General features: G+C 39.3%; 1 protein-coding gene across 2 annotated transcripts; it reads left to right on the top strand.

Moving 5' to 3' along the window:
- Positions 1-1,191: 1,191 nt before the first annotated feature.
- ell2 (elongation factor for RNA polymerase II 2) lies at positions 1,192-18,612 on the top strand. Of its 2 annotated transcripts, none has more exons than XM_028002188.1 (12): positions 1,192-1,402; positions 5,472-5,519; positions 6,007-6,128; positions 6,242-6,405; positions 9,205-9,464; positions 9,884-10,008; positions 10,606-10,678; positions 10,775-11,429; positions 13,674-13,737; positions 13,969-14,140; positions 14,392-14,436; positions 14,559-14,811. In XM_028002188.1, the coding sequence occupies exons 1-12, from the start codon at positions 1,229-1,231 to the stop codon at positions 14,562-14,564; spliced, it is 1,908 nt and encodes a 635-aa protein (XP_027857989.1). In that variant the 5' UTR covers positions 1,192-1,228; the 3' UTR covers positions 14,565-14,811. The 2 variants fall into 2 exon arrangements, with proteins under 2 accessions (XP_027857989.1, XP_027857988.1); XM_028002187.1 differs by lacking the exon at positions 14,559-14,811 and adding an exon at positions 16,260-18,612 and having other exon boundaries at positions 1,194-1,402.
- The last annotated feature ends 228 nt before the right edge of the window (positions 18,613-18,840 follow it).

Here is an 18,840-nt window from a genome sequence, read left to right as displayed (position 1 = left end):
AAAGATGGGAGAAATTAGTTTAAAGGGCATTTTAAGTGTCTATAAACACAAGTTTTCATAAGGTCAATAAAAAAAGAATATTTTACACAGAAATACCCCACTTGACACAAGGAATAAAACATTTGTAACCTATGTGTAGGATTCATCTGTGCATAATGGATCTTTATGCGTTAATTACAGTCTCCAACCCAAAAATCTTAAATAAATTATGCTTGAGAATGTTCTAAAGGCAGTCATTATCCCTGTTCCTGGAGCAAGCTTTCTCCCCCACATTTGTTCTTCCACTCAACTTTCTATGACTAGAAAATAATATTGCAACATTTTTTCACAATGTTAAAATTTACTCTGAAAACTGTGTTCTAGTTAAAAAAAAAAAAACAATGATATTTTCTAAATTATTTGCAATGTCACTGTATTAAAAGCAATACCATCTAATGCAATCTTCTGCAATTTTGGTATTTTGAACACTAGCAACATCTTCGCTGAAGTTTGGAATACACTGTGGATCAAAGAGAAGTCATGAGATTTGTTTTTCAAAAATACGAGTAAATATTTGTACTTTTATAAAGTCTAAACTATTATATAGTTTCTCTTAGTCTACACAAGGCAGTCATATTGGACTTTGAGGTTTGTGGTAAACCTATGATTTTACCACTTGGAATTTCCGCTTTACTGGACCTTTCTGCTAATTTCTTCTTCCTGGTTTTCATAATCTCACAGACCCAAAAAACGTACAAAAGCTGAAAATAAATAAATAAATAAATTGGCTTGTAACATTGTTCAAAAATCTCTATCCGTATGGTGGCACTTGGAAATACAAAAATTGATTAGCGTCATCAAAATGTATGCCAAACCGTGTGTGTGAAATAGATGAATTACTGTCCCAGAAGCTAACTCTGACATTTTCAGAAGGTTATAATTAGTTCCACCATGTCAGCATAACTCGGAAGTGGGTCTGTGTGTACAGAGAAAGAGGAACTAGAAGCTAGAAGTGTTCAAATAAAGGTTTTAAAAAAGACAAAGCTGGCCCTTTAAATATAGCCCCTCAAAAAAAAGTACATTTGAACTAAAATGTTTAATTAAAACAGTGCTCTCTTTATTCTCTGTAAAACACTTTAGGTTAGGTTTAGAAAGACAGAAAAATGAAGACCAATCCAACTTCAGCCCTGTGGCCAGCAGTGTGATCCCTCCCAGGAGCAGAGTGCGCCCAGGGAGCCTCAGCTGCTAAATGCTCCGGCTTCAGAGGAACGATGGTGGAGGGCTGGTAAAGATGGCGGCTCTCTCCGAGGATGGGAGCTACGGATTAAATTGTGGCCAACAGGGTGCTGAAAGAGTATCCGTACTACACGTCAAGTTGACCGAGACGGCCCTGAGAGCGATAGAAAACTACCAAAGTAGTTCGGTGAGTTGAAGAAGACATTAATTCCTGTAAATATGGCAGCTGGCTTGTCTCTAGCCGACGCCGCGTCTCCCAACTGCCACGCACAGCTAAAGCTAGGAGGTTAGCTAAACTGTTGACAGGGCGACTTTCTGCTTCTGTTTTTGATTAAATTAGTTTTGTGTCAGCCGGTTTGTGGGCTGATATTAATTAACGAAGGCCACGTCTTTTGTTCCGGCCAGGTTTTAGGAGCTGACATACATTTAATAAACTATAAATCCTCTTTGTTAACTTATTGACAGTCAGATTAGCGTTAGCACTGCTTCAGTCAGAACCCCCCTTTGCTGGTCAACCTAGTCCATGTTTCCTGTCCTCTCAACCGACCTAACGTGCTTACCCAATTAGGAAATGGTTTCAATATTGTACGTTATCAACATTTGACTTTTTCTTTTTTTCATTTAGAACTGTAAACAAGCATATTAGCAAACTTTAACTTGAATGCCCGCAAATTGTAACTATGTCACCACCAGTAATATGGAGTAGTACATACTGAAAAACGCAAATTGAACTTAGTTTAGCTTTGCAGGCTTTTAAAGCACGTCGATGTTTGGTCAGGTTACCATATGGTCTCAACTGGCTGGACAACCCAACACCGCAGCCTGCTAGGGATATGCACGTTCTGCTAGACTAGAGCCACCTTTTTATAGCTCTTTAACCTATTATACAATGTGGCAATCAAATAACTTTAATTGTTCCTGGAGAATGGCGTACAAGTTATTTTAAAAGGTCAATGTTTTATGTATTTCTTACAGTCCCTGTCATAGGAGACAACAGTTAATACGTGACTCCAGTCGTGTTTGTAGTTGTAGAAAATCACATGATTAATAATGGCTGCTTATTTTAATAAGTATATATTTTATATACAACTGACATGAGCCTATTTACTATTTCACCACAAATAGATGATTTATACGGGGATCTGAGAAAATGCAACACATTATATATAACTTTTGTAATCTTTAAATGTTAAGGTGTGATGTAAGCATGTTGAGATTACCGCAGGTAAACTCACCTGAAGAAACCTCTGCAGACTTGAGTTGCAGATGCCTGAAGCCAATTTATCTGCCCTTAACTTCTGTCAATCTGCCAACAACTAAAGAGTTACATAATGTCAGGACTCTGACTAGTTCGTTTCACTCTGATAAACTACAGCATAGAGCAGGGCATTAGTGTTCAGAAATCTCTTGTTGTGTTTCGTTTTGTTTTTGAGAGATGTGACAATCAGGCATTTCCCGGTTGTCAGATTATGTTTTTCTTTCCTCTCCAAATAATGATAATATAAAAAGAAAACATGGTGCAGGTGTTCAAAGTTGTAGTTTGAATCTACCCTGAAGAAATTAAGAATTACTCATAGTAAAGCATTAAGTCATACATTCCTAAAAAAGTGTATTGAAACTGCATTTTGTTGGTTGATTAGTTTAAAGACCAGTCAGACATTTGGGATTGGCTTTACAAAAGGAGGATTACATCATGCACGTACATCTGCTTTAAATGCCAGAATGTTAAAACACTTTGGTATTAATACATTCAAATGTTCTCAAGCAAATAGTTGATTCAGACACGGTAATAGGTCAGTTTTCATTTTGTTTTCATTTAATAGGTCAGTTTTTGTCTTTTCTTTGTCTGCTGACCTTTGGCAAAATTAAAAGAAAAAATTGTGAAGTTTTTTTTTTTTTTATGATGTCTCATGCAAAATTATTCCACATCAGCAATTAAACTCTGTAAAGCTCAATATTTTTTCTTTCATCAACTTGGGTTAAAAACATTAGGACGACTGAACTATCACAAAGTCAAAAATTCTTTTGTAAGGGTCCGTTGGTTGTGTTAGTGCGTTCTGTCTGCTGAAGGGAAGCCTGTCATCTCTTGCTGACTGAGCAGCCCAAAACTGCCTGCTTTTTGTTTCTCTCCCTCCCAGTAATGTGTGCTGTTGTTGAACCAGTCATCGAACTATGGAAGCCGGCTATCTTTGTCGTTCTGTGGCGACGTGAAATGTGATCAGAACTGCGTGAGCGAGTGGGGGAGGGAGTCTGTGGCTTGGACTAGCTTAGCCTTCACAACTGTGACACAATTCTCTCAATCTTAAAGTATTTTATCAAAACTACGGTCCTTCCTTCACCATGTAAGTTTAAAAGCATGCGTCACGTTTACCATTGAAGGGAGGTAGCTGGATTTAAAAAAAAAAAAACTTCTTTCCTCTCTGGCTAGTTGATTGCAATGTTTAATGACTCCAGCCAAGTATTTTTTGTGTGTGTGCTAAGGCTTTGTGAAGAAACTGAGTTTTGTGCTTTCCTGTCCTAACCTATTATCTGCTGCAGCCACTGCAGATTTGTGGCTACCAGCTTTATTTAACCTAGACACTGACACACATGCATACCTGCCATACAATTTTACAGCTCTAAAACACTACAGGTTTACTTCACATTTCATTATTAAAGTGATATATCAAGAGAACTCTTCAAACATCACCTTTGACTTTATTTATCCTGCCTTTTTATGTGAAAAGGAGTGTAGCTGTTGGTGTAAATGTTTCCATGTTTACTTCCTGCTTGATAAAACATTTTCCTCCTCCATAACTTTACACTAATAAAGGCTTCAGTTTCTGTATTTGAAGAAACGGGCCAGGATTTCAGAGGTTACATTTTATTAAAAGGCAATAAGTAGTTAATATCTTGCCTCCAGTAGATTATTGCCCTTTCACAGCTGTTTAGTCCACTTTAAATGGGCCAGAGTTTGTTATTCAGGTTGTCTGCTTAGGTTGATCAGGTGTGAAAGCTCATCATGCTCTGGTCTGTCTGGAAACATAGGTGTCAGTTCAGTTGCAAATGAACCATGGCTGGGGTTACCTTATGGACGTTTTCACACCTACGGTTGGTTTACTTTGGTCCAAATCTCTTTATGAGTTTGACGGATTGCATTTGGAACCACTTCTTCCAAACGGTCAGTGTACGGGTATACACCCATTTCTGCGATTTCGGTGTTCACATCTCCACTAACAAACTGGATCAAGACTGGGAAGGAACCAGTTTGTTTTAAGCGGTGTGAAAACTACCTTTATATGGCTATGTAAGCTGATTGTCCAGCGAACCAAAGAGAGTAAGTGAGATATGATTTATAGGAATATGTTATTTGAAAACTCCCAATTCCTTGTATTTGTTGATATAACTACAGCTGCATTCATGGTACTGCTGCATTTACCACAACACTTAGATGAACCTGTTGGACAGCTCTCTGCTTCTTGTGACAGCGCCCCCAAATAAGCAACTGTTGTAACTGCGTATTGTCAAGGCGGTTGGATCTGCTTTCTGAAGTGTAACAGGAAATTGAATAAAACTACATAAAGATAAATTTCTCTTGAGATTGGAGTCTTTTAAGGTGGCTTTGGTATTAGATGTTAGCTTCAGCCTATATAACCACCTAATCTGGAATAATACTAAATTAAGACAACATAAAGTAAAGTCCTCTAGACAAAATATGAAATGCTCTGCACATGTTCAATTCATCTGGATCAAATAATGGCTCATTCGCAGGCATCTGTAGAACAATTGAATGTGGTGACTACCACCAGGGAGAGAACTTAAAAACGTTGGACACTCCTGCCATGCTACATTTTAGGTTCAGATCAATCATTTAAATACATTTGGAATGTATTTAAATGATTGATTTGAACCTCATCTCCATTTCTGGATTTCTTTTTGGCCTGATGTTCTTTTTTCTAGCACATAAGACAAAAAATGTGCAGCAGGTATTTGTGTTTTTGCTTGATGCTTTTGTAGACTAAATGTTAGTTTTGATACACGTACTGAATAGAAGATAAATACAAGATTTTTCTTCATTTGATCTGCTGATTACCGATCAGACGCAACCCAGAGAGAATCGACCTGATTTTGATTTTTGTTGAATTTTGACGGCTTAAATTTAATGTGGACTTTTTTTTTTGTTGATGAACTCTTATATCTATTGTTAACTTGATTATGTTCCCTCTTTGTCAGTAATTGTAAACAGATTTAACTGTGTTCTTTCCTTCCTATTTCAGAATGTACCATCTTCAAGGCCAAAAGTACAATTCAAGGGACTTCAAGGGGTAATTTTTATCTTATTTACATAGTTTGTATTAAAATCCTCATAGTGTGAGGTTTAATGTTGCACACTTCATGCTTTGGTAAAAGTGTGTTGGTATTTCTGCCATGTCTTTAAAGAAAACATCCATTTCTATCAAACAGGGCATTATCAGAGTTCAACAGAGTTGTAAACAATCAGTCTGACGTTTCTTTGGGGACCAGTGTGTGTTGGGACAATGAAACATAAAACGAGCTGTACTGAGGGACACAAGGTCCTGTACTTGTGAACGCAGCGCTACTTAAATATGGATGTCTTGAACGACAATAAAAACCATTGACCTATCCCAGTCTTTAGTCAATTAGCTAAAGAGTTACTCATCATTAGTCTCTTTTAATGACTGTGAAAATACCTCTCACTTACAAACTAGTAAATTAAACCTTGGTCACCATTCTGTTTTACAAATTTAAAGTCTCATATTTAGGCAGGGTTTTTTTTACTTTATTTTACAGCACATTAAAATTCCCAGGACTGACTCCTCGGACGCCTTCCACAACTTTGATTTTTACCTGTCTAATGTGGGCAAGGACAACCCTCAGGGAAGCTTTGAATGCATCCACCAGTATGTGTCCAGGTAATGGTAATCGCTGTTCAGCTGAATCAACTGTTGCTGTCTTACTACGCGTTGCTGGAAGGTAATCCCTCTCTGCCTCGCATTTCTCTCTCGCGCTGCATCTTTGTCTCCAGCTCAGGGGCCTCACACCTGGCATTGTTGGCGACCGTTCAGGACAAGGTCACAGTGTGCGCCACCAATGACTCCTACCAGGTGACCCGGGAACGTATGACCCAGGCCGCGGAGGACACGCGTGAACGGGGGACCAAAGTCATCAAGCCTGGGGGGCAATACCGAGGTAAGGCCCTCAGCCCAGCTTTGTTTATCTGCCACTGTGAAGTCTTTTTTTTTTTTCTGTTTATTTGTTTTGGACCGTTTTGACCTAGTCTCTGGCACTTTGTTTTAATTTGAACAGAAATTGAATTCAATTAATAGTGTCCCTCTATTTTTGATGTAGTTTATAATAACCTTTTTATGATGTAGTTATGTCTTAATGCTTACAATATGAACAAAAAAAGTGAAGTTACGTTTTGGAAACAAGTAAAATTATATATTCTAAAACTCTAGTTGTTTTTATTTTTAACCAGGACAAACTCCAAATGAAGGTCTTTACTAAATAATATTTTTTGCATTAGTAACCTTGAATTTTAGCAAACTTTCCCATTTTTGGACTTCATAGCTGGCATGCCAAATTATTGCCCATAAAGATTAAGCATTATAGTTAGTATTATTATAAAAAAGAGTCAAACTTAAAATTTTGATCTATTCTTTTGTAATTTTTTAAAAATGTTTCAGTTCATTAAACAAATTTTAATAAGACGTCTAAAGTTTGAAAATTCACACTGTATCTTTCAAATACCTTGCCATTGTAAAAAAACTCAACCTCACACAGAGGTTGCTTAATCATAAATAAACTGTAATTAACCACATTTTGAGGAAAGCTGACTTCTGTTTAACAAAATACAGGGCTTGATAACTTCCTGTAAAATCAGTCACTCAAACAGGACCCGTCTGACAACATGATGTAGGCAGAAAGATCTCAGAGTGCAATATATGGTGCCTTAGTACAAAGACACTCAGATGAAAAGCAAAATGAATCGCATCTGTCAGTCTGGAAAGTTTACAAAGCCATTTCCAAGGTTTGAGTCTCCACAATCCCCAATGAGAGCCATTGTCCAAAGAACGAAAAGTTATGAAACACTGGCGAACCTTCACAGGAGTGGGCAGTCTACCAATGTTGCTCCAGAGAGTGTTTCGACCCATCCACAATGTCATAAAATAACCCAGAACAACATCTAAAGCCTCCCTTGCCTCAGTGAAGGTCAGTGTTCATGATCTAACAGTCGGAAACAAGCTGGCATAAATGACGTCCATCAGAAAGTTCCAAGGCGAGGCCAATTGCTGTCTAAAAAGGGCACAAAGGCCTGAGGACGCGTGTTATGCAGCAGGTCAGGTTGCTAAAGCACATCAGTGACAGTAACCCTCCCAAAAAAATCAAAATAAGGGTTCTAGATTAAAATAAGACCCTAAGGCCGAACTTTAAAACGTCTTTATGCTCAAAACCCCCCAATGTGGCTCAATTAATACAATAAAAAAAAAGAATGATGAGACAAAATTCCTCAGTAATGTGAAAGACTAATTGCCAGTTATTGCAAATGTTTGATGGTAGTTTTGGCTGCCAAGGTTGCCACAACCAGTTATTAGCTTTATGAGGCAATTACTTTTCCTCAAAGAACAACGCTGGCTTTTAAAGATTATTCCCCTTAATGACTCCATTTAAAAAAATATTTATTCAGGTTAAATGTCTTTAATTGACATAAAAATAAAATTGTGAGCTATATTTTTCTGTACTTTACTAAGTTGTCTGAAAGTTCCTCTCTGCATAGAGAAGCTAAAGTTCATCTCATTTCAAAATGAGATGGAAAAAAAGGAATCCTTTGTTTTTGTGCCCAACACTTGCAGCAGATACAGATCCGAGGATTATGAAGGTATTGCAGAAGAATTTAAAATATGAACTTTCTGAGGTACTTTTTTTTTTTTTGTAATTATCTGTATAATATGACCTCTGTCCTCTGTGACATAAATGTAAGAATCGATTTACATAAACAAGTTTAGACAGAAACTGATTCAGACAGAAACTGGGAAACGAGAGGAGCTGCATAGAAAAGCGGTGGGTCTGAAACCTGTCGCAGCTGGTTTACTGTCAGCACCTTTTTACGCAAAATCCATTTTAAGCCATTTATTTAATCCAAAACTTCTCGCTATCTTTAATAATCTGGTTCTTTTGAGATATAGCCATATTATTATGATTTTTATTATTAATGCTTGGCATTTCTGTGTGAAAATGATTTAAACCTTTTAGATAAAGTACAGATCATCTCGCGTTGCGTCTTGCCTGGAAAAAAAACTGGTTTCCTTTCTCTTCTCCGTCACTAGCCTTAATCTCTTAAAGAACTTTAGAATTTCATAACAAGTGTTAGGAAGCATGAGAACGTGCCGTCTCTATTGTAAAACACGTGGCTCAGAAATACAACAGTCGTCTAAACGCCTTCCTTTAGCTAACGAGGGATACACTTGTTATGTGTCCTTAAAATATCAAAGTTAGTGTTCACCTATCCGTTCTGGCTTTATTTACATTGATGATAAACTAGGTTATTCTTTGCTTCTGCCTAATTTGTCCATTAATTGCATAAGTATTATTCCAAGAAATGCAGAGTTCAATTTGATGGCCAGTTTTCCCCATTATGCAAAGGTATATATACATATATTTTAAAGGTTTTGTTGGCTCTAGTCGCAGTTATTTGAAAGTAGTACGACAGGGAAAAGGGTAATGAGTGAGGGGGAAGACATGCCGCAAATATCGCCAGGCTGTGAATCGAACCTGCGATCACCGCCACGAGGACCAAGCCCTCAATACGTGGGTCGTGTTTTGCCCCTGTGCCATAGCACCCGGTAGATATTTTTAATAGCAAGTGGTGGGTTGTATCTGTTTAGATCTGTGCTGGTTTTTTTAGATACATACATAAACCCATACGATATGCAGATCAAACTCCCTGTGGAGAAAATGTTTAACGCCGTTTTTACGTTCTGTGTTTAGGAAAGCAGGTGCACACTCGTAAGCCAGCACTGTCGGCCCCAGATGTAGTCCCAGAGCGCAAACGCTCCACGCCTATCAACCCAGCCAACACTATACGCAAGTGCCTTTCCAACAACCCTGTATCTCAGAAGCCCTTCCGGGACCGCATCATCCACCTGCTGGCGCTCAAGTCCTACAAGAAGCTGGAAGTGCTAGGCCGTCTGCAGCGGGACGGTATCAACCAGAAGGACCGAAACTCACTGGGGACTACCTTGCAACAAGTAATCAGACATTTTGTTTACCCACATTTTGGATTATGTGCAGCAATTAAAGTTGGATTAAGCCCAAGTCGCATCTTGGGCAACGCAGAAAATCCAGTGCAGCTAATTTTGCACTGCGCAAAGTTGCACTGCGCAACTTTTGTAAGGCCTCTGAGTCGACATTAATCCCAGAGATCCTCTTTGCTCTTGTTCAACATATGATTAAAGTTTCTACATTTGCCCGAGGAAGTTCTGTCTTCTGTAAAAAGGAAAAAGAAAGTCTCCATTGATTAGAAACCAATCACTAAATTGTTGCAGGTCATTTGCATGCACAGGTGGCCCGTGCAGGAAATTCGAAAGTTTCAATACATGTAAGAAAAGTTCTCATGCAACTGAAGTTTGAACTTTTGAAACTCGCTCACTGAGTCTTTGTTCAACAGGTGGCAATCTTGAATCCCAAAGATAACACTTACTCGCTGAAGGAGTCTATTTATCGCGACGTGCAGCGAGACTGGCCTGGCTATTCTGAGGATGAGAAGATCCAAGCTGACCGGATTCTAGCCCGGTACTGGAATAACCTGTTATCCTTTTGTCTCTCTTGTTTTTAAAAAGACTTTCTAAGTCTATTTTTATACAAGAGGAGAATCAGGGCCGCAGAGCCTCACGTGTTATTAAAGCCTGCATACTGCAGGTGATGCATTATATGACTCAAGCAGAGACTTACATTGGCTTTTTGGTAAGAGTCAGAGAAGTAAACATAGTTGTCTTGAACTTCACAATATTCACGGTGTGTGACACTAAAACTATTTATTACAATTTGATTTGTTGTTTTTGTATATCCATTTTATTGGAGTTAAGTTGATAAATTATAACAAGATCATTGAAAATTGAATCTTTTTTTTAAACCTTGCAATAAGTGTATCTTCTGAAAGATTTTCATTGTCATCCCAGCCCACATCTGCATGAAATTCAGACTCTGGTCCCAGTTTAAGAAGCCTAATAAATAAATAAAATATAGATAGAGAATATGGATATATAGAGAGAGTGTGTGTGTATGTGAATCTATGACGGCTGTAGGAAAGAAACTGGTTTTTTTTCACCTAGTGCTACAGTAGTATAATGATATTTGCTCCACACTGATGTATTTCTTTGTTCTTAATAGCAAATTGGGTCTCCCTACTGAGAGAGTCTCATCAAACAGTTTGCCTAAAGACGGTTTCCCTTCATCCCCGCAGGTATGGGAAAAAAAAGTAAAAGAAAAACACAGACACCCACACAAGAGGATATAAATTTTAATTAAATTTTAAAACAATTTTCTTGCGCTCTCACAGAAGCACCAGGCAGACTTCGATTTCATCGACCCTCTGGCTCCCAAGAAAGCCCGCATCTCTCACCTCAGCAGCCGAGGGCCCTCAGCCTCGTCCTCCGACCGCCGCGAGGACGAGAGCAGCCCCCGCTCCAAACACTCATCCCTGCCCCCTAGCGTGACCTCAGGGCCTCCCACCCATCTCCCCATACCTTCCCACCCGCCGGCGCCGTCGCATCGGCAGCTCAGCCCAGCTTCCAACTCCAACTCCCCCAGCACCCCGGAAGGCTGCGGCACTCAGGACCTGCCCATGGACCAGAGCTCTTCCTGCAGAGACCCCTCGCCGAGCCCCTTCTCCCGCTCCCTGCAGGAGCGCTGTCAGCACCCGGCCCCCAGAGAAGCCGCCTCTCCCAGCCCGCCCCCCTGCACCTCTCTCACAGTTGCCTCCACTGTTGTCACCAGCCCTCCTTTGTCTAGCAGTACAAGTAAGAAATTCAAGAAGAAATCCAAGAAGCACAAAGACAAGGACCGTGAGAGGGTCAAAGGGAAACAAACGGAAAGAGCTTCCAGCAGCATTCCTCCTGATGCGGTGGCAGAGGAGAGTCACAGGGTGAGAAAGAGGCGCAGCGCTGAGGAAGACATCGAGGTAGCTGTTGAGAAAAATCCTTACAAAGATCAAGGTATGACAGCAGACGCATTGTTTGCATAGTTTAACCACCGAGCAGACGATACATTTAATATACTGAGTAATAAGTGATTCATACCTAGTGCAGTTCCTGTAAGTCCAGTTGGCCATCAGGTTTGAGTGTGACTTTAAGAATCTTTGACACTGTTGTCAGATTGACTTGGAAACACTTTCACTAACAGCAGGAGGTTCTTTATTATCGCTTCACACGTCTCACTTTGCTTCACTCCAACTCCGGTGGAGCACATCCAGAAAGCCAGTTCATCCACATCAACAATTAGGTCTGACTAAACTTAGACGTGGGAAATATATTATGCCTTAGTGTTTTTCTGAACTGATCAGGGTTTTCTCATTTTGGTGGGTCAGAACAACAATTAACAGCATTAAAGTTTTTTTTGTTTTTTTTTTCTGGAGCTCCGTAGTAATTTGTATTGCAAACAGTCACCACATTAGGAGAAGAAGCAGTTACTGTAAAACAGGATGTTACTAAAGTTAAGCAAAACAATTCATTGCCAAGTTGGCATTTTTTCCTATGATTAGCATCAGATATTCATGACCATTGTTAGTTAGTCCTACTGAAACAGCAGTCAGTCCATCATCTTTACAGAATGATGATCCTTACTTGAGTCAGATTCCTACAGGCTGCCACCAATCCAAGTCAAAATCCAGCTTGTTGAGTATCAGAGATCAAAAACTACACATGATAAAACAGAGCAACCTATGTTCATCTTTCTTCTTTTCTCTTGGTCTTCCATTTTAAATAACTAATTAAACACATCACTGATGCTGAATATAGCTGAGTTTTCTTCTCGCTTTCATGACAACCTTAAGGAAGAGAGTTGATGTTAGTGCATCTTGGTGGGGTTTAGGTTTTGGTGCTTTCACTGATGAAAGATTTTTGTTTCCATTCAGTTGATCAGGAGCCAAGGTGAAAATTCATCAAGGTTTTAGGTCATCTCTGATTTTAGTCTTTTAGCAAAAGTAAAAAGTTTGTACATGTAATGACTGTCATTTTAGATGGATTGTGTTAGTTTTTAATAGCTGTGTTGACCACATAACATTTTTTTTTCCAAATTATTCTACTAAACTAAATCCAGAAAAGTATAATCCTCTAAATTTTGTTGGATTTACAAAATGACCTTTTTTAAGCTAACCTTTGAATAGAGAATTTAATTCAGGAAAGTCCTAAATACCATTTAGACAATCCCGTCTGTTTTAAAGGGTCCTGGTTTTAGATTATTATCCACCAGTAGTGAGAAAAAGCTGACTTGTAGATTTAAAATTTTAGTTTTAAACCCCAGTCAGAAACTGGACAAGGTTTAAATTAGCGTGTGGTCTAAATATCTCTATTAAATGCATTGTTTTTATGTCTTGTTCCAGATTTTTTAAGTTAATTACATTGTTTTTTCCAAAATGAAAAAGGAAATATACTAATGGGAGTTTTTCTCATTAATATTTTTATCTGAAAGCGCTGACTTTTATCTAAAATCTCACTACTGGGTGATTTTGACCATAGAAGAAGAATCTGCCATGAACAGGAACTGCACAGGAAGTCTGAACTTAATTCAGCACTATTCACTAGAAAATCCATAAATGCCATCATCAGTAGAGCAGCCCTCTTCTGCCCTCTATGGGCTAAATATTAGCGTTGTACAACCCAAAATGAAAAGGTTATTGTGGTCCCCTCTTGTTTTCTGTTTTGTTTAACTTTCTTCACTTGTCATGGGGCAATTCAAAAGAATTTTAAAGAAATTTTTTTACTTTTTTTTTTATTTATTTGAATTCGGTGTATAAGCGACTCACTGGTATGTGACTTACTAGATCTGTTCTGAAACCTGATTCTGTCAACAAACCTTTTTGAGGAAATATTTCTAGTTTTTATTGTCTTGATGTTATTCAAATCCATCACTGTTCTGATGTTTAGTTTCACCGGACATGTTCAGAAATAATGAACTGAAAGACATAAAGGCTGGTGGTAAGACTTTGTTCTCTCTGCCAGTTCACCTCCATAATTTTGCCCTCCACATTTTTTCATTATGGTTTGGATTTTAGCCTTTTTTAAGTTCAGCACTTTGGGCCATATAAGTGATTTTTTTGTGTTATTTTGTGCTGATGAATTCAGATATTGATGTTGCATTTAACTGCCACCTGGTTTGTTTAGTTTCTTAGTGAGCCTTCATCATGTTGAATGGGCTTCCAGTTCAGTATCGACTTTTCTTTTTCCTTCTTGTCTTTTCAGTCAAAGAGAAGCCAGTCCATTCCTCTGAATCTTCTTCCAAAACTGATGTGCCCGACTATGTAGTGTGAGTTTTAATTTTCAATTTGACAAATAAAGAAAACAACTTTATTTGAAGAGGATGCAGAAATGGCATAGAGCACTCTTCTGTGTCCTTCAGAGCTATGTTTTTTTTCCTGCTCTGTCTGATTATAGAGAAGCTCAGCATGTGCAAAGCTTCCTGGGTGAATCTGTAGAAATGATAACTGCTTGGAGAGGTGGACTGACGGACTGTTTTATGCTTACCGCACATTCACAGGAAGTACGCCCCGCTGGCGTCTCTCGACCAGAGACAAAGCTACAAAGACGACTTCAACGCAGAATACGACGAGTACCGTCAGCTGCACGCCCGCGTGGAGAGCATCACCAGGCGCTTCACTCAGCTCGACGCTCGGTGTAGGAAGCTGGTTCCCGGCACCAAGGAGTACCAGGTCGGGCTGAAGCACTGCCTTCATCTTTGAGCAATAACAACACGTCATATTTACTAATGAGCCTAAGATGTATAATGTAGAGAACGTTTCATACAACTTGTCTGATAGTGAGGATATGGATTAGTTTCTGTCAGTAAACTCATTCAGTTTAGGCAAAGAAATGATCCTGTTTTTTTAATGCTTGTTTTTACTTAAACATTTGTTGATGTAGCTTAAAGTTTTTTCTGACATGAAATAATTTTTCTTAACAGAAAGTACAAGAAGAGGTCTTGAAAGAGTACAAAAAGATGAAACAAGTGAGTAGTTCAACTGGCTACTGTAATTTTTGCTTTTCTGACTCTGACAGGCGGCGTGTTCTTTGATGTTAACCATTTGCCTTAATCCATTTTTATTCTAGTGATCTTCTATATTTCTGTAGATCTAAACACCAAGTCTTAATCTCCTTCCCTGAGAGCTACAATCCTGCCACGTTTCGATGCATCCCTCTTCTAACACAGCACATGAATGGCTCATCAGCAGGCCTCTGCAGAGCTGAATAACATGGTGATGAGGGAATTCAGGCTTTTCATTCAGATGTTTTGGAGAAGAGATGCATCCAAACAGGGCTGCACAGTGGCGCAGTTGGTAGCGCTGTTGCCTTGCAGCAAGAAGGTCCTGGGCCCGGGGTCTTTCTGAGTTTGCATGTTCTCCCTGTGCACGCGTGGGTTCTCTCCGGGCACTCCGGCTTCCTCCCACAGTCCAAAAACATGACTGTCAGGTTAATTGGTCTCTCTAAATTCTTCCTAGGTGTGAGTGTGAGTGTGTGTGCATGGTTGTTTGTCCTGTATGTCTTTGTGTTGCCCTGCCACAGACTGGCGACCTGTCCAGGGTGACCCCGCCTCTCGCCTGGAACATTAGCTGGAGATAGGCACCAGCAACCCTCCCAACCCCTCTGTGGGACAAGGGTGAACAGAAAATGGATGGATGGATGCATCCAAACATTACAGGAGAGTAGTTCTGGAAGACTAAACAGCAAGTCTGCTGTAAAACAAAAAAAAATAAAATAAAAATCTCTCCTGAAATGTCTTCAACCCCTGGATCTGTACCTCCAAGATTAAGTTATATTAAGGTGTTGGAATGAAGTAGTCAAAGTTCAGACATAAAGTAGGAATCTGCAACAAGATTTGAAATAAGTTCTTTACTCTTCATCTAACCTGACAGAGATTGAGCTATTTTGCAAAGAACTATGGGTAAACTCAGTCAGTCTGTCATAGTCTCCTAATAGAGACGCTTCAGTGGCAGCAAAATGTGGCTCTGCAAGGCCTTTACCCAGGGCTCACACGTCCACATGTATTCCATATTTTGCGATCTTCGTTTGTAGAAAGGTTTAAAAAGCAGAAACAAATCTCTCTACCAGTACTTTGTGTTGGTTGAAGTTTGGTGTGAATATTTTTGCAAAACACTGTCGAATTTTCTGGATTTTTGACTCAACTTATTTAATAGCGACGTCAGAAGGATGTTCTTTAATAGAATGCTGTTTTAAACCCAGCTGGTAAAATTAGCTTTTAATCAGTGTTTTACATTTATTGCAGATAGAAATGGACAATATGGCTGAGAAACGCATCACAAATATAAGCGTTTTATATTACAGTATCAATAGTTTTTGATTTTTTTGTTTATCTTTAAATATCTAAAATTACTGCCAAACTGGTGGTGTGGCCTTATTCAGCTTTTCCTCCACAGGGTGTTTTTATTTTTAAGCAGAATACACCTGAAACTGCTGCGCAAGTTACTCAACAGGTTGTTGCTAGGTAACCAAAGAGTGAGTTGCCATCAACCTACCTTAGCTAGCTGCGAGAGGTTGAGCAGCTAATGTCTTTCCATTGCCTACATCCCCCAAAATGCTGTGCGGTTCTCGATCTGAGTTCAATGAAATTATTGAATATTCTACTCAGACGCATTATCTATTGATATTGAACATGTCTAGTGTGGTACAGATTATTGATTTCATATCCAGCCCTAATTTCAGAAATGACTTAAACATTACTTGGCCTCATGCGGCCAAACGTGAGCCGCGGCACAATACTGCCTTACAGGGACGAAAGTCGAGTCTGACCTTATGGATTTGCGTTTCTTACAGCACAACCCCAACTACCATGAAGAGAAACAGCGCTGTGAATACCTGCACAACAAGCTGGCCCACATCAAGCGACTAATAGCTGATTTTGACCAGCGCAGAGCCCAGACCTGGTGTTGAGAAGCCAGCACCGATCAGTATTGTGAACGGAGTGTCAAGCCAGGGTGGGAGTGACCAAACCCGCTCTTATTTATTTAACGCCTCTTTATTTCCTGCCCCTACGTCCTTCTCTCTCTCTGTCTCTCTCTTCCTATTCCTTTTATCCTTCATTCCCTCCCTCTTTTCTTTGATTCCACAGGCTCATTAATAGCCTGCAATATTGAAAATCTTTTGTTTTCCCCCCCGTGATGAATTTGGTCCTGTGGAATTGATGCCACTGGATCAGCAGAAAGGAGCAGCCTACTTGTGTGAAATCTTCAGCTCTAACTTGTGAAGGACTCTCTTCAGACTAAAAGTATTTTTGAGCACCAGAGAGAAAATATTAACTTGTATTTAAGTAAAAAAAAAAAGAAGAAAAAGAGGGAGATCTATTTATTTTGAGACTCGTATTGAAAACAAGAGTTAGCAGATGATATATTGTTTAATTTTTTTTTCTTGAGCAATGCAAAAAAAAAAAAGGAGGAAAAAAAGTGTATACCACAAGCCTTATGTGTTGAATTTGTGAAGCCATTTTTGCACACAAGATCCATGCTTCTCATTTAGCTGAGTTTTTTTTTTTTCTGCTGCCTCGTTTTCCATTAACCCTTCAAACAAAAACCGTACTATAAAGACTGCTGCTGAAGCTGAGCGAAAAGGGAAGGAAACGGGGCGGTGGGGAGGAATCGCATGAGCTTTATGAGAAGTAGCAAAACGTGTGCATGGGTGGTAGATGATTAGTTGTGAAAGAGGGGAGAGGCTGGGGAAACCAAAGGCTTGTGATCCTGTGACACCTCTGGGTGGGCGGGTGGTAGTGGGGGGGGGGCAGTATTCTTTGCACCAAATAAAATTCACAATGCCTTACGGCGTTTGCATTTGGGAACGTGGACTGTGGTCCACAGGCTATGCAAAGGAACTACAATTGCCTGAAACGTATTTGAGTGTGTGTGTGTGTGTGTGTGTGAGAGACTGGGTGTATGATGACGATAAGAAGGGATACAGAGTGCAGAATGAGTATGTGAGCGTACGGTTGTGAATGATATGGAGAATAAAAGTTAGAAACGTGAAATCCCCCCTCCCAAAAAAAAAAAAGAAGCTGCTATAGTCTGTTTACCAGCCGGTGCACTCGGGATCATCCCGGCCGGAGACTCAGTACCTGATCCTAGAAGTAGTGATGCAAAATATCCTGTTTTTTTCCCCCCTTCAGCAGTTTCTTTCTCAACCATGGAAAGAGTCACCTCCACCCCGTATTTATCCAGTGGCAAACAGTGTATATTTCAGTTTTTGAAAGAAGCCACCTCATCCAACAGAGGACCCATCTGTTCTTTGGGGGTTCCTTGTATTTAATTGTTGGTTTAAAAAGAGTTCAGTTTTGAACTTCCTCTGCATTGATGCAGGTTTGTTTTCATGGATTGAATGGCTGGCTTCTGTTCTTTCTTTTTTCTTCTTCTTCTTCCCAACAAAGGAAAAGAAATGTTTACAGACTTGTTGGAACGTTTGCCAAAGATGAAATGCCTTTCTGGTACCGCTTCTATGGAGTAAAGGTTCTGATAGTAGAACAAGTTAAGGACATATTAAGACAACAGATTTACAGAATGAGTTGTCTGTTAAAAAAAAAAAAGTTCAGAAACGTGAAGAGGATCCGCCTCTTCATTAAATCTGATATTGGGCTACTTAGAGTTTGCCCCATGTAATTTCCACTGGGTGATATAAATATGTTTGTTGTGGCATTCTTCCTTAGGGTCAGTCTCTGCAGCAGACTGGCTGTTTTGGTTTTCTGCCAGAATCAGTGGGAAAAAATAAATTGTTTTCCCTTTTTGGTTACTTTTGACAGAAATATTAAAACCTGTATGTTTAGATCTCACAACGTCTCACACAGATTTGGATCACATAAATTACATTTATTTAAAAAGGTGAATTCCTTGAGTTTAAAGCATGCCTCTTTCTTTTTATCCCCCACCCCAAAGTCTCCACGGTGTCCCATTGGGCCTCTTCAGCATTCCAAGGGTTTCTGTCCTAATCAGAAATTTTCTTGAGTTTGGTTAGAACAACATGATATGGCCTAATGTGACTTCATGTAATAAAGGGATTTGACCAGTCTTAATGAGCAAAATAAGAAAAGTACCCAAGCAAAACAAGAACATTTGGACTGAAATGTCATCTTGCTCTCCTGAAAATGTAAAAGACATTTCAATAAAAATCAACTTGGTTTACATGGAAATATGCCTCTTGTCATTTTTTGAATGTCGGATGCTTTTTCTGACATTCTGAACTTACCCCAACTTCTGGGCTTGGTCATTAGCCACTTGAAGTAACTCCAAAAGCTTTGCATATGGAAAATATCTCCTCAAAGATGTGGACTTTCTTCACACTTTAGGAAACTGACCAGAAAGGACATCTGCTAAAAATTCATGCTGTCCAAGTGTATAAAACGTCTCGGGTGTTGTCT

The sequence above is a fragment of the Xiphophorus couchianus genome, chromosome 20 (genome assembly GCF_001444195.1).
Source record: "Xiphophorus couchianus chromosome 20, X_couchianus-1.0, whole genome shotgun sequence".
Lineage (NCBI taxonomy): Eukaryota > Metazoa > Chordata > Actinopteri > Cyprinodontiformes > Poeciliidae > Xiphophorus > Xiphophorus couchianus.
The sequence above is the reverse complement of the archived record's forward strand: the minus strand, read 5'-3'. Positions and strand labels throughout refer to the sequence as shown.